Source organism: Macaca fascicularis, chromosome 14, assembly GCF_037993035.2.
Source record: "Macaca fascicularis isolate 582-1 chromosome 14, T2T-MFA8v1.1".
Lineage (NCBI taxonomy): Eukaryota > Metazoa > Chordata > Mammalia > Primates > Cercopithecidae > Macaca > Macaca fascicularis.
The window spans coordinates 31,505,583-31,529,394 of NC_088388.1; the positions used below are offsets into that span (position 1 = coordinate 31,505,583).

A 23,812-nucleotide genomic window follows, 5' to 3' on the forward strand; every position below is an offset into this window, starting at 1 on the left:
GAGCTAGGGCTACAAACACATGCCACCGCCCTCAGTTTCAAACTTAGTATTTTTAAAAGACATCTTTCAGGTGTTACGCTAAACTTTACAGAATGTGAAGGCATCTTAGATATAACTGGATACAACTATCTCACCTTGCAGACAGCTTATCAATAGTAATGGAAGGACTAAAACCCAAAGAAACAACAAAAGTATTTCATAAATATATATACTTTCTTTTACTTACATCCTGACTTAGTGCCATGAAACTCCTCTGTAATTCTTTTGCAAACTCCAAATTATTTGTGACTTCCTGGTACTTAGAAACGGCATCCTAAAAAGACAAACAACCCAACTTTACTGTAAAGACAAAACACCACAAAATTAATTTTTCTATTTAAAATAGTAAGCATTAGGTCTAAAAAAAATATATAACATATTTACCAGCTGGTCTTGATTAAGCCTTTCCCCTTTGTTCATTCGTTCCTGGTAATCATCAAGCTTACCCTATATTAAAAGAAAAAAAGAATTACATTCCGTATTGAAGGTATATACCAGCTTAAGCATGCTTGACAAAACCCACACAATCCTCTTAAGTTTGTCTCAAATTTTGCCTTAAATAAACTTTTAAGATATATTCCAGTCTAAGTACATTTAAAAAAAAAAATTTTTTTTTTTTTTTTTTTTGGAGACAGTTTCACTCTTGTCACCCAGGCTAGAGTGCAATGGCACCATCTTGTCTCAATGCAACCTCTGCCTCCCATGTTCAAGCTATTCTACTGCATCAGCCCCTAAAGTAGCTGGGATTACAGGCACTCACCACCACGCGCAGCTAATTTTTTTGTATTTTTTGTAGAGACAGGGTTTCACCACGTGGTCAGGCTGGTCTCGAACTCCTGACCTCAGGTGATCCACCTGCCTCAGCCTCCCAAAGTGCTAGGATTACAGGCATAAGCCACCATGCCCAGCCTAAGTACATAAAACTTTTTAGATCTACTCCAACCATTGCTGAATGATATCAAAGACTGTATTGTAAATCAATGACACAACATTATTCCTTCCTACAAGAAAGAGTATTAGATGGACTAGGCATATGGCTCCCACCCACATGGCTAAGGGCCACAATTTGGTTAGGATCCTGCCTATATCAGGTGAGCATATCAGACATTTATCAGGTTAAATTTTTGTCTCTCCCTCTCCCCATAAGAAGAATTCATGTGACTAGGTGATATAAGAGTATTATTAGGCCAAACACAGTGACTCACGCCTGTAATCCCAGCACTTTGGGAGGCCAAGGTGGGCAGATCACCTGAGGTCAGGAGTTCAACACCAGTCTGACCAACATGGAGAAACCTCATCTCTACTAAAAATACAAAATTAGCTGGGCATGGTGGTGCATGCCTGTAATCCCAGCTACTCAGGAGGCTAAGGCAGGAGAATCACTTGAACCCAGGAGGTGGAGGCTGCGGTGAGCCAAGATCGCGCCATTGCACTCCAGCCTGGGCCACAAGAGCGAAATTTCATCTCAAAAAGAAGAAAAGAGTACTTTTTTCGGGCCAGGCGCAGTGGCTCCCGCCTATAATCCTAGCACTCTGTAAGGCCAAGGTGGGTGGATAACCTGAGGTCAGAAGTTTAAGACCAGCCTGGCCAACATGATGAAACCCCATCTCTACCAAAAAATACAAAAATTAGCTAGGTATGGTAGTGCAAGTCTGTAGTCCCAGCTACTTGGGAAGCTGAGGTGGGAGAATCGCTTGAACCCTGGAGGTGAAGGTTGCAGTTAGCTGAAATAATGCCACTGAACTCCAGCCTGGGCGACAGAGTGAGATGCTGCTCCCCACCCCGATTTAAAAAAAAAAAGGTATTTTTCTGAATAAACTCATGGGCATATTGTCTTCAATGTACTTCATCCATTTATCTTGAACAAGATAGCTACCAGCTCACTAGTACACAAGTCAACAGCTTTGCTTTACTAGTTCAAGGGTGAGGATAGAAAACTAACATCTGGTTTAAGATCACGTTTTCTTGCTAAGATTAAAACTTTGCAGGTTTCCTGGGCTACTACTATTAGATAAGACCCCACAGATATTCAGGTAATGCAACACAGTCACAAACTGTTACTATTGTAAAGGTCAGAGGACAGGGAATGAGGATAAATCTAAATTAACAGGACAATACTTAATCCCAGAAAATTATGAACATACATAGATCCTTACCCCCTTACCAATAATAAAATTGTGAAACAAAGTACAAAGTTAAATTCTAATAAAGGGCATTCAGAAACCACAGAAGCCAGTTTAAAAGCAATGGTAATAAGTTTTGTTTTTTTTTCTTTTTTTTTTTTTTTTTAGGTCAAATGATCTATTTTCTTTGTACCATAAACAAATGTCAACTTGCCTAGACATTCTACCCCAGATTAAAAACCCTACCACAATTCCTTCATAACACTGGAGGTAAATAAAACCAAGATAATCACTAAGACATTAAAGGCTTTTAAAAGTATTCAATTTTATTATTAGATGAACTATTTCACACAAGCCAGCCTCCAAATAAACAGGTATAAAATTTCAGTCTACTGATTTGAGAAAAAAAAGAAAGATTTTTTTACACTGATATGACAGATCTGACCACAGGTGCAGAAGATGTGTCCAATTACCTCACGATACTCTGAGGATCAACAGACAGTTCATTCTGTTTTTAAAAAGGGAAGACTCATAAGCTTGGGAAGCTAAAAAAAAAAAAAAGTTTTAAAATAAAAAAATTTTATTTTTTTAAAGGGTAGGCTATTTTTCTTTTAAGAAATAAAAAACTAGACCGGGCCCAGTGGCTCACGCCTGCAATCCCCGAATTTGGGGAGGCCAACGTTGGCAGATGACAAGGTCAGGAGTTCAAGACCAGCCTGGCCAATATGGTGAAACCCTGTCTCTACCAAAAATGCAAAAATTAGCCAGGCGTGGTGGCACGCACCTGTAATCCCAGCTACTCGGAAGGCTGAGGCAGGAGAATCGCTTGAACCCAGGAGGCAAAGGTTGCAGTGAGCCGAGATCACACCACTGCACTCCAGCCTGGGACAAAGCGAGACTCCGTCTTTAAAAAAAGAAAAAACGAAGTAAGATTTGAATTTATGATTTAGGATATTCCAAAATAATAGTATTATAATCACAATTCCTCTATTTAAAAATATACAAACAGAAAATACACAAAGAGGAGGGCTTAAAGTTCAATGCTAGTACACAGTTCATTAGTACTGAACAAAAGAAACACTGTTATTAACTTATACCTGGTATTTATCACCTTCCTTTTCTTCTATAGTATTGTACATTTAAGAAAATTGTTGCTCAATCTAGAAATACACCATACATCCCTCATGGGGTAGAGTTTATATATCTAACCAAAATGGACATAGAATCAAATTCCTAAAAAATGCTTGTGTAGAGATGAAAATAAATAAAAAAAGATAAACAATAAAAAAGGTAAGAATGGTACCTGAGTGATAAAATTATAGGTGGAGTTGTGTTCCTTTTGCTTTGTTTTATATGCTTAACTACTGTGCAATGAACATATAGTTTGTACAATGAAAATAAGAATTCCATGCAATATAAAAGACATTAAAATTGACAGACTTCAGTACATTGTCAGGACTCTCACCAATAACAATCCTTAATTATGAACCTATACTACTCTTATAGTAAGACAAGTTATCCTATAGTAGAAAACCTCCAATTTTCTACACAATAACAAATTTAGAATTCATCCAAAGTGAGAGCTATGGCAGATTACATTTTCCAAAGATAGCTACAAAATCTGCATGCAGTCTCACATACTGTTCTACAATGTGACCTTGACACTACTCCATTAACGACTAGTCCACTTCCCCTGCCACTGCACCTGAGTGAGACTGTATAAGTGATGCTGTATGATTTCCAAGGCTGAGTCATAAAAGCAATCCATCTCTGCCTTGTTTGCTGATGATCCAAACACTTGTATGTGGAGCCTTGAGCCATCATACAAACACAGTAACTCTGAGACTGCCACATGATAAGGAAGCCATGCCATGAAGAAAGGCCTCATAGCTTCTGATCAGCAATCCCTGTGGTTCTACTCATTTTAGTCCAAGCAACAAACGTATGAATGAACAAGTCTTAGTCTTCCCACATGAGGCCCCTGGTGTCATCGAACAGAAACGTCAAAACTCCTGTGTACCCCGTCTGAATCCCTGACAGGCAGAATCTTTGCGCATAAGAAAATCATGGTTTTAATTCCTTAAAGGATTAATCTGTTACACGGCAATAACCGGAACAAGGTTAAAGAGGAAATGAAAAAGAAAGGCAAACAGCCAGTATGTGAAACTCAGCTTCATAGTACACCTCTTCATGGAACATTACAACAAAAGAAAGTATGCAAAAAGAACTCTGCATAGCCAAAATAAAGATCTATGCATTATGGCCAGGCATGGTTGCTCACACCTGCAATCCCAGCACTTTGGGAGGCCAAGGCAGGAGGATCACTTGAGGCCAGGAGTTCAAGACCAGCCTGGACAACATAGTGAGAACCTGTCTCTATAAAAAATTTTAAAATTATCAAGGCGTAGAAATTTTTTAACTTAGTGCCTATGGTCCTAGCCACCTGGGAGGCTGAGACAGGACGATCACGAGACTAGGAGTTGGAAGTCGTGATGAGCACGACTGCCCTCTAGCCTGGGTGACAGTGCAGTATCTTGGCTAAAACAACAACAACAACAACAAAAAAAAAACTGTGCATTTTTATTAAAGCTCATACGCCTATTTACTCTGATTTAGTAATACTATTAACATGATTCTTGTTTTTCAATCCAAGAACTGGATTTTTAAAAGGTGAAGAACTTAAGGAGTTTACTGTAAAGAAAGAAGTATGTAAATCATAACTGAACAATCTCAAGAATCTTTTACAGAATTTTCAAAGAGAAAACCACAGTTCCTTATACCCACCAAATTGAATTACCCAATCAAAAAAACGTAGTAAATCAAAGGTACCCGACGCCATGGCTCACACCTGTAATCCCAACAATTTGGGAGGCCAAGGCAGGTGGATCACTTGAGGTCAGGAGTTCAAGACCATCTTGGCCAACAAGACAAAATCTCGTCTCTCCTAAAACTACAAAAATTAGCCAGGCGTGGTGGCACAAACCTGTAATCCCAGCTACTCAGGAGGCTGAGGCACGAGAATCACTTGAACCCAGGAGGTGGAGACTACAATGAATCGAGATTGTGTTACTACATTCCAGCCTGGGCAACACAGTAAGACTGTCTTTAAAAAAAAAAAAAAAAAGGCTGGGTGTGGTGGCTCACGCCTGTAATGCCAGCACTTTGGGAGGCTGAGGCAGGTGGATCACGAGGTCAAGAGTTGGAGACCAGCCTGGCCAACATGATGAAACCCTATCTCTACTGGGAAAAAATACATATATATACACAAAAATTAGCCAGGCACGGTGGCGCATGCTTGTAGTCCCAGCTACTCGGGAGGCTGACGCAGGAGAATCACTTGAACCCAGGAGGTGGAGGTTGCCGTGAGCCAAGATCATGCTACTGCACTCCAGCCTGGACAACAGAGTGAGACTCTGTCTCAAAAAAAAATAAATAAGGTGGCCGGGTGCAGTGGCTCACGCCTGTAATTTCAGCACTTTGGGAGGCTGAGGCAGGCGGATCACAAGGTCAGGAGTTCGAGACCAGCCTGGCCAATATGGTGAAACCTTGTCTCTACTAAAAATACAAAAATTAGCTGGGCATGGTGGGGGGCACCTGTAGTCCCAGCTACTCAGGAGGCTGAGGCAGAAGAATTGTTTGAACCTGGAAGGCAAAGGTTGCAGTGAGCCAAGATCGTACCACTGCACTCCAGCCTGGGTGACAGCAAGAATCTGTCTCAAAAATAATAATAAAAAATAAATAAATAAAAATAAATTTAAAACGTACAGAAACTATAGGTCTTGGCCGAGAACAGTGGCTCACGCCTATAATCCTAGCACTTTAGCACTTCGAGAGGCCAAGGTGAGCAAACCATCTGAGCTCAAGAATAGGAGTTCGACACCAGCCCGGGCAACATGGCAAAACCCTGTCTCTGCAAAAAATACAAAAATTAGCCGGGCGTGGTGGCGCGCACCTGCAGTCCCAGGAGGTGCAGGTAGGAGGATCACAGAGTCTGGTGAGGTTGAGGCTGTAGTGAGTAGCCTCAACCCCTGATCACGCTACCACACTCCAATCTGACCAAGAGTGAGAACAAAAGAAACGACAGGTCATATATATAACATTTTTCTAACCACGATAAAAAAAGAAAGTTTCATCATAGCATTACACATGTTCTTCCATGGCTGTTAACACTTTCTACACTACTATTATAAATATCCTATCCCCTGTCCTTGCCTAAGCTTCAGGAAATCAGGATCCTAAGTCTGATCAAAGTTTCTAAGAAATAGCACTCATCGGCCAGGCGCGGTGGCCCAAGCCTGTAATCCCAGCACTTTGGGAGGCCGAGACGGGCGGATCACGAGGTCACAAGATCAAGACCATCCTAGCTAACATGGTGAAACCCCGTCTCTACTAAAAAATACAAAAAACTAGCCAGGCAGGGTGACGGGCGCCTGTAGTCCCAGCTACTTGGGAGGCTGAGGCAGGAGAATGGCATAAACCCGGGAGGCGGAGCTTGCAGTGAGCTGAGATCTGGCCACTGCACTCCAGCCTGGGCGACAGAGGGAGACTCCATCTCAAAAAAAAAAAAAAAAAAGAAATAGCACTCATCTGAGGAAATACCAAAACTTGTTAAGAAAACTGCAGGATGACAATAAAAACTTAATTAAAAGGCACTAGTTTTTCCCTTATCAGTAAAATATAGGATTTCCTGATCTCTCAGCTATTCAGGTACACAAAGAACTTTATCACCATGGAATCTGATCTGGCAGGGACTTTGTTTTACTATTATATATAATCAGATCTCTGCAGAGCAGAGACCCTATGTTGGTTTAGGTCAGTGATTTTTAAAACTATGGGCCCCAAACCAGCAACATAGCATCAACTGGCAACTTGTTAGAAACACAAATTCTCCAGCACTACCCCAGACCTACTGCATCAGAAACTCAGTGGGGGTTGGGGGAACCCAGCAATTTATAGTTTATTGAGTCTTCTGGGTGATTCTGATGCATGCTTAAGTTTGAGAAACACTCATCTCATTCAAATACATTGTAATTAACTTGTAATAGCCCAGTAGAACCTGGAAGTAAATTATTCTGAATCAAACATATGATATGATTAGTGACCTTAAAAACCATTATATGGCAGCTTTAATTTGGAAGTTGTTTAATAAACTTTAAAGCTGAAACTTTAAAACAACCCAGAAAACTTGAACTGTGGTTGGGTTTCTAGACCAGCTTACGAATCTAACTTAGTAACTATTTCATAAAGAAAACACCCGTGGCCGGGCGCGGTGGCTCAAGCCTGTAATCCCAGCACTTTGGGAGGCCGAGACAGGCGGATCACGAAGTCAAGAGATCGAGACCATCCTGGCTAACACGGTGAAACCCCGTCTCTACTAAAAAAATACAAAAAACTAGCCAGGCGAGGTGGCTGGGGCAGAATGGCGTAAACCCGGGAGGCGGAGCTTGCAGTGAGCTGAGATCCGGCCACTGCGCTCCAGCCTGGGCCACAGAGCGAGACTCCGTCTCAAAAAAAAAAAAAAAAGAGAGAATACCCATTTATGATCTGAACACCCTTAGGGGTTTTACCATCTTTGAAAAGCAGAGGTGAGAGAGAAAAAAATTAAGGTTTACCATCTTCCATTTATAAATAGTATTTTTGTCAAATCTTGCATTCTTACCTGACACCTCAGAAGTTAAACTAAGCGGTAAATGCCAAAATGTACACTATAAACAGAAAGCCTCTTACGACAATTGGTCTAATTTTCTACTTTTCAAAATGAAAGTAGCTATTACAATAGCTATAAAGATTACTATAGCTAGAATCTCAGGTCACTCAAGTGGCCTTCCATGATAAGGAAAAGGATATGGTATCTGTACTTCTCCAAATACAATTTGCCTAATCTCTGAAAGCACAGACTACTCAAGAAAAAAATGATGCCATCTTAAGTGGATTCATTCCTATTGTCACTTCCTATTCAAATGGCTTACATTAAAGTCCAACTAGAAAATGTGTCTACTGGTGTTAAAATTTATAGCATGAACTAAGTGAATATACAACAAATGGCTTGTCACATTGACAGATCCAACATTATACTAAGAACAGAATGGTAAAGATAGGAGTAATAAAGGTCTCCAGACAGCTTTATTCTTTCTTAGGCTGGAACATGGCTAACACATAATAGGTAACAATAAATTGGTCAACTACTCATGAAACACATAAAATAAATATTAAGCATTTTTCCTAGAGAATGAAACCATTTTCCTAGCATAAAAATGTATCTTCAGGCCGGGCACGGTGACTCACACCTGTAATCCCAGCACTTTGGGAGGCCGAGACAGGTGGATCACCTGAGGTCAGGAGTTCAAGACCAGCCTGACCAACATGAAGAAACCCCGTCTCTCTATCCTGGCTAACATGGGAAACCCCGTCTCTACTAAAAATACAAAAAACTAGCCGGGCGTGGTGGCGGGCGCCTGTAGTCTCAGCTACTTGGGAGGCTGAGGCGGGAGAATGGCGTGAACCCGGGAGGCGGAGCTTGCAGTGAGCCGAGATCAGCCACTGTACTCCAGCCCCCATGGGAGACACAGCGAGACTCCATCTCAAAAAAAAAAAAAAAAAAAAAAGAAACCCCGTCTCTACTAAAAATACAAAACTAGCCAGGCATGGCAGCACATGCCTATAAACCCAGCTACTCAGGAGGCTGAGGCAGGAGTATCGCTTGAACCCGGGAGATGGAGGTCGCGGTGAGCCAAGATCACACCATTGCACTCCAGCCTGGGCAATAAGAGCAAAACTCTGTCTCAAAAAAACAAAAAACAAAAAACACTATCTTCATCAGAAAGCCTACTACGTTACAATGTTGATAACACAAACCTGCCCTCTTAGATCCTTTCTATCTTGAAATTCAATTTAGAGTTCCTTTTCAGCTACTGAGTATCCTAAGTGTATTAAAAATCCATTTATAGACACATATGAGCAAGATAAATATCAGTCCATTTCCCAGATTACCCAGAGTCTTTAAGGGGGAATCATGGGATAGACAGGTGTGACCACACCCAGTAGAGTCATGTGGTACTGGGAAATAATTATCCCAACAAGTGCTATCCAGTCTCACTTTATTTCCTGTTTCTTTACTGCTTTTAATAGTTGACAGTATTCACTATGTAACAGACATTCAAATGTAAAAGGTAGCTAACCCTATCAGGGAGGCACTACTATCAATCATATTTCACCTAACTGCAAATTGAAAGACACAGTTAAATAACTTATCTAAGTGAGGTCTTAAATCCCAGAAAAATCATTTGTGCCTTAACAACCCTCCCTCTTAGAACATCATTCTGGATTCCAGCTGTTGCTACATTCCCGCTCTGCCTCTGCTGCTGCTGCTGCTGTCTTCTTCCTTTCTCCAATCAGATTATTATGTTGCCGAATCGCAGTACATCTAGATCTTCCATTCTTCCCAAGGAGTTTTTCATTACCACCAAAGTTACTTTCTTGAAATGGATTTTTAAAATTAAGTTCAGTACAGTGCCATTAGGGTGCCAGAAGAGGGATATCCATGATAGATGCCCTCCTGGGCTTTGCTTCTTTATTGTTATAGCCAACAAATTCCATAAATAAAAAATTTAAGAAGAAATTTTTAATTATGCAATTAAAAATAAATAGCAAGAGAGATGATAAACTCCAAAAAACCCTAAAAATTCTTCAACTAAACAATTATAAATAGTTGGAAGAAAGATTAGGAGGAAACATCTGAAAAAAAAACAACTTGGCTATCCAGGAAAACTATGTAATTCCTATTCTCAACTAAGGAGATCTCTAAACTGAGAGGGAATACTTAAAAATGAACCCTAAAATAACCAAAGTAGTTAAGAGCATCTAGCTATATTTTATGTATCCAGGCCAAATAAATCACCTCTAGAGTACTGCACCAACTTTTGCAAAGACAAAATATTTCTTTTCCTCTCAACTTTCTATAATCTTTAGCAGTTTTCCTTTTTTTTTTTTTTTTTTTTTTTTTTTGAGAGGGAGTCTTGCTCTGTTGCCCAGGCTGGAGTGCAGTGGTGCAATCTCAGCTCACTGGAAGCTCCACCTCCCAGGTTCACGCCATTCTCCTGCCTCAGCCTCTCAAGTAGCTGGGACTACAGGCGCCCGCCAAATTTTTGTATTTTTAGTAGAGACGGGGTTTCACCATGTTGGCCAGGCTGGTCTTGAACTCCTGACATCAGGTGATCTGCCCGCCTCAGCCTCCCAAAAGTGTTAGGATTACAGGCATGAGCCATTGTGCCCAGCCGGTAAGGATATACTTCTAATACCAAGAACTTAAGAGTGGCACACCAATGAAACAAACTTTCATTGAGAAATGAGCATTCCACGAGGCCCTAGAAGACTGGGTAAAGCAGAAGCTGAATGAACACCTGTTGGGAATGCTGGATTTCTGAATGCTAAGAATGGCGTAAGAATGCTAACCTAGGCCGGGCGCAGTGGCTCACACCTATAATCTCAACACTTTGGGAGGCCAAAGTGGACGAATCACCTGAGGTCAGGAGTTGGAGACCAGCCTGAGCAACATGATGAAACCTGGTCTCTACTAAAAATACAAAAGATTAGCCAGGTGTGGTGGTGGGAGCCTGTAATACCAGCTACTTGGGGAGGCTGAGGCAGGAGAATCGCTTGCACCCGGGAGGCAGAGGTTGCAGTGAGCTGAGATCGCGCCATTGCACTCTAGCCTGGGCAAAACTCCATCTCAAAAAAAAAAAAAAAAAAAAAAAAAGGATGCTACCTAAGGTTCCATTGTAAGATAATTTTTCAAGCAGGTTAAGTATCCAGGAGTTAAGTTTGACAAGCCATTTGTCCAATTTTTTTAAAAAAGATAAAAGCCAATCCTGTAAAAACCCTTATTCCTTGTCCAAGGTTATAATTAGGCAGGTAAGTCTGAGTGAACTGAAGCAGCTGACTAGCAGGATAAAGAAATGTTAACAAGTTCCAGCATCACCTACTTTGAACTACATTCTTTTTTTTTTTTTTTTTTTTTTTTTTTTTGAGACAGAGTCTCGCTCTGTCGCCCAGGCTGGAGTGCAGTGGCCAGATCTCAGCTCACTGCAGGCTCTGCCTCCCGGGTTTATGCCATTCTCCTGCCTCAGCCTCCCAAGTAGCTGGGACTACAGGCGCCCACCATCTCACCCGGCTAGTTTTTTGTATTTTTTAGTAGAGACGGGGTTTCACCGTGTTAGCCAGGATGGTCTTGATCTTGTGACCTCGTGATCCACCCGTCTCGGCCTCCCAAAGTGCTGGGATTACAGGCTTGAGCCACCTGAACTACATTCTTAAAAAGTCTAAAGTTTGTGGATTTGAAAAGCAAATTATCATAAATAATCTTACCGGGCATCTTTCAAAATATTAGTTGCTTTAACCAAGCTATTCCTTAGCATAAGTCTCTACAACTTATTTCTATTAATATATTCCTTGGGAGTTAAATATAAAAAGATTACATCCCCACCATCATTGTTTTAATACTTTTTCATTTTCTAGAACAGCACAGACTCCTGCTACATGAGCAAGCTTTCAGCATTTGGATCATCTGTAGATTGTAGTGTGTTCTTTCTACTGTCCTTTTAAAAACTGAGGAAACTTTTGCTTACTATATTTCCTGTCCACAATGTAAAAAGAAGTTCAATGCAAATCAAAGTGTAGGCCCAAAGGGTTTTTTAATGACTAAAGTATATTTCAGTTATTTCTATGTTTGGATAACAGTATTGAGGTGGGCCAGGCACAGTGGGTCATCCCTGTAATCTCAACACTTTGGGAGGCTGAGGCAAGAGGATCGCTTGAGGCTAAGAGTTCAAAGTTGGAGTGAGCTATGATTGCCCTACTGTACTCCAGCCTGGGTGATAGAGTGAGACCCTGTCTCTAAAAAATAAAATTTAAATTATTTTTAGAACAGTATTGAGAATGCAATGAAATTTCCAATAATGTACAATGGTTCTAATAATAAAAATTATCTGTGTTCTCCTAAAACCATTTACATATCTTGCTTGTGCTATGCAGCTTTTTTTATTTTTTTATTTTTATTTTTTTTGAGATTGGAGTATCACTCTGTCGCCCAGGCTAAAGTACAGTGGCACGATCTTGGCTCACTGCAACATCCGCCTCCTGGGTTCAAGCAATTCTCCTGTCTCAGCCTCCCAAGTAGCAGGAACTACAGTTGCACGCCACAGTGGCTGGCTAATTTTTTGTATTTTTAGTAGAGTCAGGGTTTCACCATGTTGGCCAGCCTGTCTCAAACTCCTGACCTCAGGTGATCCACCTGCCTCGGCCTCCCAAAGTGCTGAGATTACAGGCGTGAGCCACCATGCCCAGCCTGCTACCTAGCTTTAAAAAAAAAAAAAAAAAGTGTTCTAATTGCCTACTCATCAACTCTATGCACCTGTAAAAACTAAAAAGAAAACCCTTCAGGAGCCGGGCACGGTGGCTCACGCCTGTAATTCCAGCACTTTGGGAGGCCGAGGCAGGCGGATCACGAGGTCAGGAGATCGAGACCATCCTGGCTAACACGGTGAAACTCCCATCTCTACTAAAAATACAAAAAATTAGCCGGGCGTGGTGGCGGGCACCTGGGCGACAGAGCAAGACTCCGTCTCAAAAAAAAAAAAAAAAAAAAAAATAGAAAGAAAGAAAAAAAGAAAACCCTTCAGGAAAAAAATCAATTTCAATAAAAAACACTGCAAGTAAATAGTTTCATGCAAAAAGCATTTCCTCCCTAATCGCATGGATTAATCCATTTTAACAGGATTGTTAATGAAGCTACAGATATTTCTATGTAAAGATTTGGCCAAACTAGCAAGTACTTATTCAGCATATACCATGTGTGAGAAAGCACAGCAGACTGATGTTAATAGTCTCTGCCCACAAAGAACTTATTACCAATTTAGAAAAACACGTAAGGTTAACAACACAAGGCAATATAAAAAATGTCAAGAACTTTGGAAGGCTGAGGCAGGCAGATCACAAGGTCAGGAGTTCAAGACCAGCCTGGCCAACATGGTGAAACCCCGTCTCTAATAAAAATACAAAAAATTAGCCAGGTATGGTGGCACGCACCTGTAGTCCCAGCTACTCAGGAGGCTGAGGCAAGAGAATCACTTGAACCTAGGAGGCAGAGGTTGCAGTAAGCCAAGACCGCACCACTGTACTCCAGCCTGGGCGACAGAGCAAAACTCCGTCTCAAAAAAAAAAAAAAAAAAAGTCAAGAAGTGTACAGACAATAGGTAACAGGGAAGTTAAAGGAAACAAACTACTTTAGCTGAGCATGGTCAAGAAGCACACCCTCCCCTTTCCTCAGGAAGTTTGAATTTTGAACTCTACCCAGTAAAGTATCTTTCATCCACGTTTTTGTACTCACAGTCTATCTAACAAAAGCACTGTAGTAGAGCTAGTGAAAGAAAGAAATGAACTAAAACCAAACAATTCACAGTTCCAACTTTGGCTGTTCTGCTACTCTTCTCACTCTTCTGTACTGTATACACACACACCATTCATTTCCCCCAGAAAAAGGAACCAATTACCAAAAAATACCCAGAAGCTTGGAATACAGTAATTTGGATGAAAGGTTGTCATACTTCTTATTTCTCTCTACTGGTAATGCTTTCTCCAGATTTTTCTGGTCTACAACATACCAAGCTTGAGCAGAGTCTGACAAATGTACATAGGCAGCTAAACGTAGAGAAAAACTTAAAGAGTTTAAAATTTAATAAAAGTTTATTTCATTACAATATGGATGTACCAATGATACCTGACACATCGGGATTTTACCTTACCAATATTCTCAGAACCCCATTACCTGGACAATACAAACACAAAGTTTAACAATGAGACATTAATAAAGGTCTAATAATAAAAAAATGGAAAGCATTTTTCTTTTGCATTCAGTTTTTTAAAACAGAAAAACTAAAGATTTGAAGCAAAAGGCTTTACTTGGTTCTACATAATTAAACATCAAAATTACACTTAGGCCATGGAATATTACAAAGTCTAATTACTCCCATAAAACATTATTTAAGAGGCCGGTTTTGGTGGCTCACGTAAACCTGTAATCCCAGCACTTTGGGAGGCCAAGGCGTGCAGATCACTTGAGGTCGGGAGTTCGAGGCCAGCATGGTCAACATGTCGAAACCCCGTCTCTGCTAAAAATACAAAAATTAGCCAGGCGTGGTGGCATGCACCTGTAAATCTCAGCTACTCAGGAGGCTGAGGCACAAGAACCACTTGAACCCAGGAGGCAGAGGTTGCAGTGAGCTGAGATTGCACCACTGCACTCCAGCCCTGGGCGACAGAGCAAAATTCTGTTTCAAAAAAAACTGGGAGAAACTTTGGAAATCACCCATTCCAACCTAACTCATTCCATATAAACATCTCAATTTTGTCTTCTATAAAATGAATTGGACTAAATTCTAAGGTGGTTTAAGCTCCAAAAAAAACTCTTACGCCAGACGTGGTGGCTCATGCCTGTAATCCCAACATTTTGGAGGCTGAAGCAGGTGGATCGCTTCAGGTCAGGCGTTTTGAGACCAGCCTGGCGAACATGGTGAAACCCCATCTCTACTAAAAACACAAAAAATTAAGCCAGGCGTGGTGGTGGGCACCTGTAATCCCAGCTACTCAGGAGGCTAAGGCAGGAGAAAAGCTTGAACCTGGGAGTGGGAGGTTGTAGTGAGCCGAGGTCGCACCATTGCACTCCAGCCTGGGCAACGAGATCAAAACTTGTCTCAAATGATGATAATAAATAAAAATAAAAAATCTTTTAAATTTTATAACAGTATAAGATTACAACTATGACTAAGTTGCTGTAAGTTTAACCTTCTGCAAAAGTAAAAGTATTACAAAAATTAACACTTTTACTAAAGGAAAAGTATTAGTTTTTCTAGAAGATGAAATAGTACTAGTCTTCATCTAGCCCTAAATGTAAACTAGGAAATTAATTACATAAAATTTTGGCAAATTGTATGCTTAATCTGTAAGTCACACAAAATATATTCTCATTCAAATATTTGCCACATGGGTAGTATCCTAAACAAATTTGGCCAGGTTAAAGCCAGGTTAAAACAATACATTCTCAATGTAATACGCTTCTACTCTCAACCTAGAAAAAGATACCCATTATCACTTGGGGGAATTCACAGCTTTACCTTTTTAAATACTTCCCAGTGCTACACATAAAAACACACAGTCAAGCAAACGGAAACAAATTAAGCATTACAGCTTTTTTCTGTGACAAGCTGAATGCAAAATAATCTTGCCCTCTGCATTGCAGAAGGATAGTTCTTGCAACCCATGGAGAAGCAAACACATCAAGAGATCTTAAATGTCAAAGAAGGCTTCAGGTAATAGCCTCAAGGAAAGATTTTACTTATAAAATAGTTAAGAATGTTTTTATTTTAAAATATTGAACACCTAAGTTCTGCACAACAGCTGCAACAAAAATTCTAAGCACAGACACACTGCAACATTCTAGAAAGAAACGTTACCCTCACAACAACAGCATTCTTTTTAAATACTACTAACTGTAAAAATGAAGTGCAGAAAGCCTTCAGGAAGAAGTATAAAAAACACTACACTTCTGGCTATCAGTTTTGGTCACATACTGGTTAAAAAGCTGTCAGGCTATTTTAGCATTTTACGCAAGTGAACATTAGTTAATCTTTCACCTACCAAAGTCACTAGAATCTAAACCTATTATATTCACAAAGAATATAACAATTTTAAATGTCATCTATTAAAACATCCTTTATTCCATATCACAAGTGATTACATCTAATAAAATCAAATGAGATCTCTCTTCAGTTAAAATTAAGACTTAGTTTTGAAGTATCTTGCATAGCCTAGGGCCCAGTTCAGCACCAATGAAATGATAAAGAAAACTAGGCAGTTAATCACTCAATTCAATACTACCTGTAAGATTTGCAAATGGAGTTTTACACTTGATTCTCTTTAACAGAGCTGTATTTCTTCTCTTTGATAAACATTCATGTGCTCTTTTTTTTTTTTTTTTCTTGAGATGGAGTTTCGCTCTTATGGCCCAGGCTGGAGTGCAAAGGCGCCATCTCAGCTTACCGCAACCTCCGCCTCCTGGGTTCAAGCGATTCTCCTGCCTCAGCCTCCCGAGTAACTGGGAATACAGGCATGTGCCACCACGCTCGGCTAATTTTGTATTTTTAGTAGAGACAGGGTTTCTTCCATGTTGGTCAGGCTGGTATTCAACTCCCGACCTCAGGTGATCCACCCACCTCGGCCTCCCAAAGTGCTGAGATTACAGGCGTGAGCCATCGCACCCAGGCCTCATGTACTCTTTGTAAGCCTGAATTTAAAAACCTACCAAGCCTTTTTGTTGCATTACATAATAGGATCATATTTCATCAACGTTAAGCATGCATTCTCATTGAGCAGATGCTTAGCTTTTTCTTTAATGGCTCAAATTATTAGAAAATAAACAACTTTGTTTTTTAAAATACAGTAAAATTATTTCAATTATCTGTTTTAATTTAAGCAATACTACATATCCATAGTCATTTCTGCCAGGATACGTGATTTTGAAATCCATAAAAAAAGCATTTTGGTCCAGAAGGCTCCGATAATAGGTCAAGATTGAAATATAGCTCAAATGTAAGTTGCTAAATGGATTGAAGTCAAAACAAATCCAATTGTAAACAGTACCTCACTTTACTCCACAAGGGTTTCTAAAGAGGAATTCAAAACTGATTTGTAAAGCAATCCTATTTTAGTGCATTAGAAATGCTCACTTATAGTTAAAAACAGTTAAGTCTTCTCACAAGTAAATCATCTAAATATAAAAAGGATTTAAACTAAAAACCAGATGTGCTTAAATTTAGGGAAAATCCAAATGCCCTGAGTTTTTCAAAAGGCAAAATATATAGTTTTAATAGCAATTAAGTCAACATCAATACTGCCAACTTAACTACTTACGTGGGTACAGTTCCATCTGTGGCTTACAGAAAAGTCTCAAGACTTAACTGTAACTTAGGACCTTTTTACTGCTATCTACCACTTAAAACACTGAGACAACAGGAAAAAAAAGTTACTCTGTGCAGTTTGCTAAATCTCCATTATTAACATGGCAATCTTTCAGTATGGATTAGCCTAGTTAATTATGTAATAATTACATTATTTTCTCCTTTATAACTTGAGGGGAGGCCGGGCATGGTGGCTCACACCTGTAATCCCAGCACTTTGGAAGGTGGACACGGGTGGATCACTTGAGGTCAGGAGTTCGAGATCAGCCTAGCCAACGTGGTGAAACGCTGTCTCTACTAAAAATACAAAAAATCTGACTGCACGCGGTGGGTCACGCCTGTAATCCCAGCACTTTGGGAGGCCGAGGCGGGTGGATCACCTGAGGTCAGGAGTTCTAGACCAACCTGGCCAACAAGGTAAAACCTGTCTCTATTAAAAATACAAAAATTAGCTGGGAGTAGTGGCAGGCGCCTGTAACCCTAGCTACTTGGGGGGGCCGAGCAGGAGAATCACTTGAACCTGGGAGGCGGAGGTTGTAGTGAGCCCAGATCAAGCCGTAGCACTCCAGACTGGGGGACAAGAGCGAGACTTCTCAAAGGAAAAAAAAATTGCCTGGGGTGGTGGTGCACACTTGTAATCACAGCTACTTAGAAGGCTGAGGCAAGAAGATCACTTGAACCCGGGAGGTGGAGGTTGCAGGAAGCCGAGATCGTCCCACTGCACTCCAGCCTGTGCAACAGAGCGAGATTCATCTCAAAAAATAAAAAAAACTTGAGGGTAGGGTATGACAGAGTATAGTAATTCACATGCACCTATACACATTTAATGACCAGTCACGGTTCAAGTCCTCAGGAGGGGCTTATAAACTAGATTTATATTTTTTTTTCAGAAGTACGTGAACACTAGATTCTAAAAGCCACCTCACAACTAGATTGGCTGCCAGTCAGCACCTACCTTTATATTAACTTCTTTGAGGAGTTATCTTTCAGTCATTAATGTCTCTACACTTTATATCACTAATCATTAATGTTCATAATTAGTATTAATACATTATTAATGTTCATAATTAATATTTACATTCAGATTACTATCCTAGAAGAAAATATTTCAAAGAACTTCTGAAGAATCAAAAATTCAAGTAGCAGCCAGATCAGTAGGCTTGCTTACTGCATTAAAATTTTAAAAAGAGGCCGGGCACAGGGGCTCACACCTGTAATCCCAGCACTTTGGGAAACCAAGGAAGACGGATCATGAGGTCAAGAGATCGAGACAATCCTGGCCAACATGGTTAAACCCTGTCTCTACTAAAAATACAAAAAATTAGCTGGGCATGGTGGCAGGCATCTGTACTCCCAGCTACTTGGGAGGCTGCGGGAGGAGAATCACTTGAACCCGGGAGACAGAGGTTGCAGTGAACTGAGATTGCGCCATTGCACTCCAGCCTGGGCAAAAAGATCGAAATTCCGTCTCAAAAAAAAAAAAATTTAAGAAGATACCCAAGTTAGTCTCAATTTCAACAGGATAAACTAAATCATGTGTCAGACTCAGAAGATACTGGCCTTGGGCATGCTTATTCCACTCAACATTTGAATGTAGCTACCTCACAGCTTACAGTGAAAAAAAATACTTTTGTTACTTTGTTAATGTAACTACATCTACTATTCCAAATACCTATAACAAAACACACATTTATCAAAATAAATGATTGGAAAAAAAAGATAGAAATCCCAAGATTAGAACATCTCTCAATTTCAAATAAAGTCCATGAAATTCAAGTAAAACTCCCAACCTTTAATACTGAAGAGGAGACAGGAAGTATCAAATCTAAATGTTTTAAAACTCTCCCAAAATGTAAAATATATCAGTAAATAAGTAAAACTAATAAGACCTAAACATCGCCAGTTTTCTTCAACTTATTTCCCACAGCCCAAGTTTTAGCCAGTTACTATACCAGCACCTAAGTAACGCTATTAGGTATCTGGCTACATAAACACTGCAAAATGATTTCCTGGAAATTCAAGATGTTATAAAAATGTTTTCCTAGAGGCAGACAGTAGAAGTTATCAAACTTTCATTTTACTTTACAAGGTAAAATTCAAGTTAACATGATAGTCACAGACGTAATTACCTCGTTTTCACAAACGACTAATTTGTTTCTCCCCTTCCACCTCTGATCTTACTCATTTTAATTATTCACTCTGCCCAGACCTTTTCTCTACATACATACACACGCCCCTCTAAACAGAGTTTACACTGTCCTGCGATGAAAGCATAAAACAAAAGGCTGACTTGCAGATGAAGATATACCTCAGTAGTGTGATCTACAAGGACTAAATATTGAATCCAAAAAATCGTGGGTGTGGCTCGATTTTTCTTTTTAGAGGGGGGCCTAAGGAGGCCAGTCCGGGCGGCTGCCTGGTCTCTGCCCTCCCCCTCTGCTTTCGCTTTGTGCTCACAATGCAGCTCCAGTAAAGCGCTTCCCTCTCCCCGCAGCCGCCGCCATGTTAGACGCTCTCTCCATGTGCCCCGAGTCCCAGCCATCCTCTCCAGTCTCCCCAGGACCCAGCCCCCAACGAATCTAAATCCTGGCAGTCCCCCGCCCCTTCAGAGTCCCCTAGGAACAAAAAGTCGCTGCAGAAAATCATCTCGCGATTGAGCTGAGCGTGAGGCTCGGGGGGACACCTAAACAATTGAAACAAAGAGGGAAACGCAGGGGAGCCCATCGCATGGGGGCGGGGGTAGCAAATCGAAGATCCATTCAAAATGGGCCTGCCGGAAAGGCAGTTCTGCCTTAAGATTCTAAACACACTTCTCTCCCACGGAAGAAAAGGGGACGCTCGACAGGTCTCAAATGCATGGTAACCGAGCGGACAGACCGCAAGGCTACAGGACACAGGCCGCCCCAACTCCACGAGGCGCTTGGTTGAGCCCGGAGCCCCCCGCGCAGGGACCTCTTCATTTTGGGCCCTCGTCAGAGAAATCGGGTCTCGGAGACGGAGAGAAGGGCATCATACAGTGATGTCCTGACGACAGGCCCCCACCCTCACATGTCCCACTCCCAAAGGCCAAAAGCCAGACCCACAGCGGAAGAGTAATGAAGAGGCCTGGGGGACAGTGCCGCGTCCGAGTCAGGTGACAAGTGCCTCCTCCAGGAGCCCGTTTTCTGGGCACGAAGCTCCCGCTGAACGTGGAGACGGGACGTGGGGACCAGGGGGTGGGAGGAGGGGACCTAGTAACGCTCCCGAGACGGAAAGAAGCGCAGACTCCAGCGACCAGGGTCGGAGCGGGCGCAGAGCCCGGCCGCAGCCACCCCTCCCTTCCCCGCCAACTCCTGGCACCTTTTTCTTCTCCAGGTTCCGAAGTTTCTTGTCGATCACCCCGAGAATCTGCTTCATGGCCTCGGTCTGGACAGCGCCGGTGCCGGTTGCGGGGTGCTGAGAAGCCGGCGCGGCGGCCCCGGCTCCTGCGGCAGCCTCACTCCCGGAGGAACCCGACGGCGGAGGCGGTCCGGACGACTTGCTGCCGCTCCCGCTGTGGCTGGTGGCCGAGGGCATCTTCAGACCGCGAGGGGAGAGAAGAAAAAGCGGGAGGAAGGACAAGAGCGGCGAGTCAGGAGACGGACGGGGCGAGACGCGGGACAAAACGCGCAGCGGGCGGGAGCCTACGCGAACGGGTGGGGGAGGGGGCGCGGCGCGCCTCGAGGGCAGGAAGAGTGCGCGGGCGCGCGCGCGACCCGCCAGCGGGGCGCCCGGCCGGGCCTCGCACCGCCCCCCGACCCGCCCCTCCCCCGCGGAGCCGCCGGCTCGGCCTACCAGCCCCGCGGCTCCGAGGCTCGCGCCGGGGGCGGGGCATCGCCGCGCCGGCCGCCAACGGCCAGTGCAACGGTCCCCAGCTGGGAGGGCCGGCTTTCGCCGGCTTCCAGGGAAGGGAGGAAAGAGGCCGCGTCTTGGGGGCAGAGAAGGGCATGGGAAATGGCCGGGGTGGGGTGGGGTGGGGGGACTTGGGGGCAAGCCCCTCGGAAGCTCCAGCAGGTCCGGAGATAAAGGACACTCGGGCGCAGCGGCCCTCTTCCCCTGCAGCGGCTCGGTCCCGGGTGGCGCTCACCGTGCGCGCGCGGAGGCCGCTGGAGATCACGAGTGGGCAGCTGAGGGGGCAAGGGTGGCAGTGCCTTCCGGGCAGTGTCGCGCGCTCCGTGGGCGCAAGCCGCTTCGCCCTGTCCCGCTTCACCGAGAGCCGCTCCTAGTGAGGCGAGAGCCGGGAGCGGGAGGAACTTAGCCAGCCAGCAGCCCTCTGGGGCGCGGGGGGCGGGAGAAGCGGAGAGCGGGGGCCTTCGCGGCCGCTCGGGCTGCCCGGCGCGAACGCCTGCCTGGAAGAGGCAGCCTGCTAGCCTCTCTGCTGTCCCCTGGCCCCTGCGCTGTGGGGCGCCTCCTGGACGCAGGTGGGGATGGCCCCGCCAAGGCCGAGGGAAAGGCGCCTTGAGTTTTGAGAGCAATCAACGCTAGGGTCCTTCAGGCGAAATCGTTTGACGCCCAAGCGGGGACAATAGGTGTCAAGCAGCTGGGTCTGGAGCTGGCAACTGCCCCTTGAAGAGCCCTTATTTGGTGGGGGTGGGGGTTGGGGGGCAAAGGTTTCTGCAAGTAAGGGGTGCGTGGGGTGGGTGGTGCAATCCCGGCTTCTAGAATTCCTTCTGTATGCAGAGCGAGCAAACTCCATACCCCATAACGTCTTTTGAAAACAAGACAACTCGCCGCTTCCCCACCAAACAATCACCCAGTAACCTAGGAGTTCTCTGTAGAACGTGTCGGACACGGTCATGGTTGGTGGCTTTTTAAATCCTAAAGCTCTGGCCTCAGAGTCTTCAGCTACCCTATGATGTTATCTATCCAGTAGGCCTGAGTATTACGAATTATTAGACTTTTGTTTCCTTTTGTTTCAGGTTTACCTAACACTGTAAAGGGAATGTTCAATGAAATACAAAGAAAACGATTACTTTTTTTTTCCAAGAGAATTATTCCAGCCTTGGAGTGGAATGGGTGTGGACAGTGAGCAGAGAAACAAGAAACCAAGTTCTGGAAGGAAATAAAATGAATATAATCAGTGGAAAATTCAGCAACGCAATATTGTGCGACAACAGTAAATGACCAATTTATAATTTAAATTCTATGAAAAAGAGATTTAGAAGAGAGTTCTACCAAGCCCACTGTTGCCTAGGGAATGAAATGAGTAACGCTGGCTGGCAACAGTGCATCCGGAGGGAGCCTGGAGAAACAACAGCAGCCTCCGACCTCAGGATATCCTGGTTAGCTGCAAAGTCTGTTATATATTCATTGGAGTATTTATTGTGCACCTTACTGTGTGCTGGGAACTCTTAAGTGCTAGGGATTATGAGCAAAACATATTTACATGGAGCTTACATTCTAAGTAAGGGGAAGACAAGTAAGTATATGGCAGATAGTGAAATGGTAGAGAAAAGAAAAAACGGTGGTCAGGGAAAGCCTTACTGACATTTGAGCTAGTACTGAAGGAAGCGAGGAAGAAGGCTAAGTAGCTACCTTGGAGGAAAAATCTTTCAGGTAGAGGAAACACCAAGTACTAAGATCTAAGAAGGCGTGTGCTTGCTGGGTTCAAGGAACAGCATGGAAGCCATAGTGGCAAGAGCAGAGAGTAGGAGATGAGATCAAACATATAAAAGGGGGCTGGTTGGCCCGGCGCGGTGGCTCATTCCTGTAATCCCAGCACTTTGGAAGGCCGAGGTGGGCGGATCACGAGGTCAAGAGATCGAGACCATCCTGGCGAACACGGTGAAACCCCATCTCTACTGAAAATACAAAAAAATTAGCCAGATGTGGTGGCGGGCGCCTGTAGTCCCAGTTTCTAGGGAGGCTGAGGCAGGAGAATGGCGTGAACCCGGGAGGCCGCGGAGCTTGCAGTAAGTGGAGATCGCGCCACTGCACTCCAGCCTGGGCGACAGAGCGAGACTCCGTCTCAAAAAAAAAAAAAAAGGGGGGGCGGGGGGAACTGGTCTTGTAGGGCCTGAAAGACCGTGGTAAGGACTTTGGCTTTTGCTGCATTCGATGGGGAGTACTAGTTTCAAAATTTAGTCACCTAAACCATGCTTAGCACCACGCTGAGCAATTATGCCAGGCCTAGAGGCTAGAAAGGGAGATGATAATCCTTTAGCTCCTTGCAGCTCAAAGTTTATTCAGCCCAACCTCTCTCACTACCACTGTCACTACTATCTTGGACTCCATAGCAGACTTAACTGAATCTGTATTTTTAACAAGATCTTCAGGAGATTTGTGTGTACATTAAAGTTTCAAAAATCACTGCTTTTTTCCTCAGAACCTGACCAATGTCTAAAGTTTTATTGGGACACATCCACATCCATCTACATCCATTCTATGACTGCCTTTCTGCCATAGCAAGGCAGAGTTGAGTAGTTGGTGTGCAACAGACAGTAAGGTGTGCAAAACCTAGAATACTATCTCTTCCTTTACAAAAAAAGTGTTTGCCAATCCCTGGTTTAAAACTACAAATGGGACCAGGTAAAGGGGCTCACGCCTGTAATTCCAGCACTTTGGGAAGCCAAGGCTAGCAGATCACTTGAGGTCAGGAGTTCGAAACCAACCTGGCCAACATGG

General features: G+C 43.1%; 1 protein-coding gene and 1 long non-coding RNA gene across 3 annotated transcripts in view; one reads left to right on the forward strand and one right to left on the reverse strand.

The window, feature by feature from the left end:
- CAPRIN1 (cell cycle associated protein 1) overlaps positions 1-21,455 on the reverse strand; it is a 49,540-nt gene extending 28,085 nt beyond the window's left edge. Inside the window, exons 1-4 of one of the 2 annotated variants that reach the window (XM_005578232.4) lie at positions 21,276-21,455; positions 20,510-20,725; positions 424-486; positions 227-313 (exon numbers count right to left, since the gene is read on the reverse strand). In XM_005578232.4, coding sequence (XP_005578289.1) covers positions 227-313; positions 424-486; positions 20,510-20,725 — 366 coding nt within the window. In that variant the 5' untranslated portion in view covers positions 21,276-21,455. Of the gene's footprint in view, positions 1-226; positions 314-423; positions 487-19,478; positions 19,740-20,509; positions 20,726-21,275 lie in introns of those variants that run through there. The other variant, XM_015434930.4, reaches the window with a different exon arrangement.
- LOC123568773 (uncharacterized) lies at positions 20,608-23,515 on the forward strand. The gene is made up of 3 exons (XR_006692299.3): positions 20,608-20,844; positions 21,869-21,987; positions 22,108-23,515. It is a non-coding gene; the product is annotated as an uncharacterized lncRNA (long non-coding RNA).
- Positions 23,516-23,812: the final 297 nt, after the last annotated feature.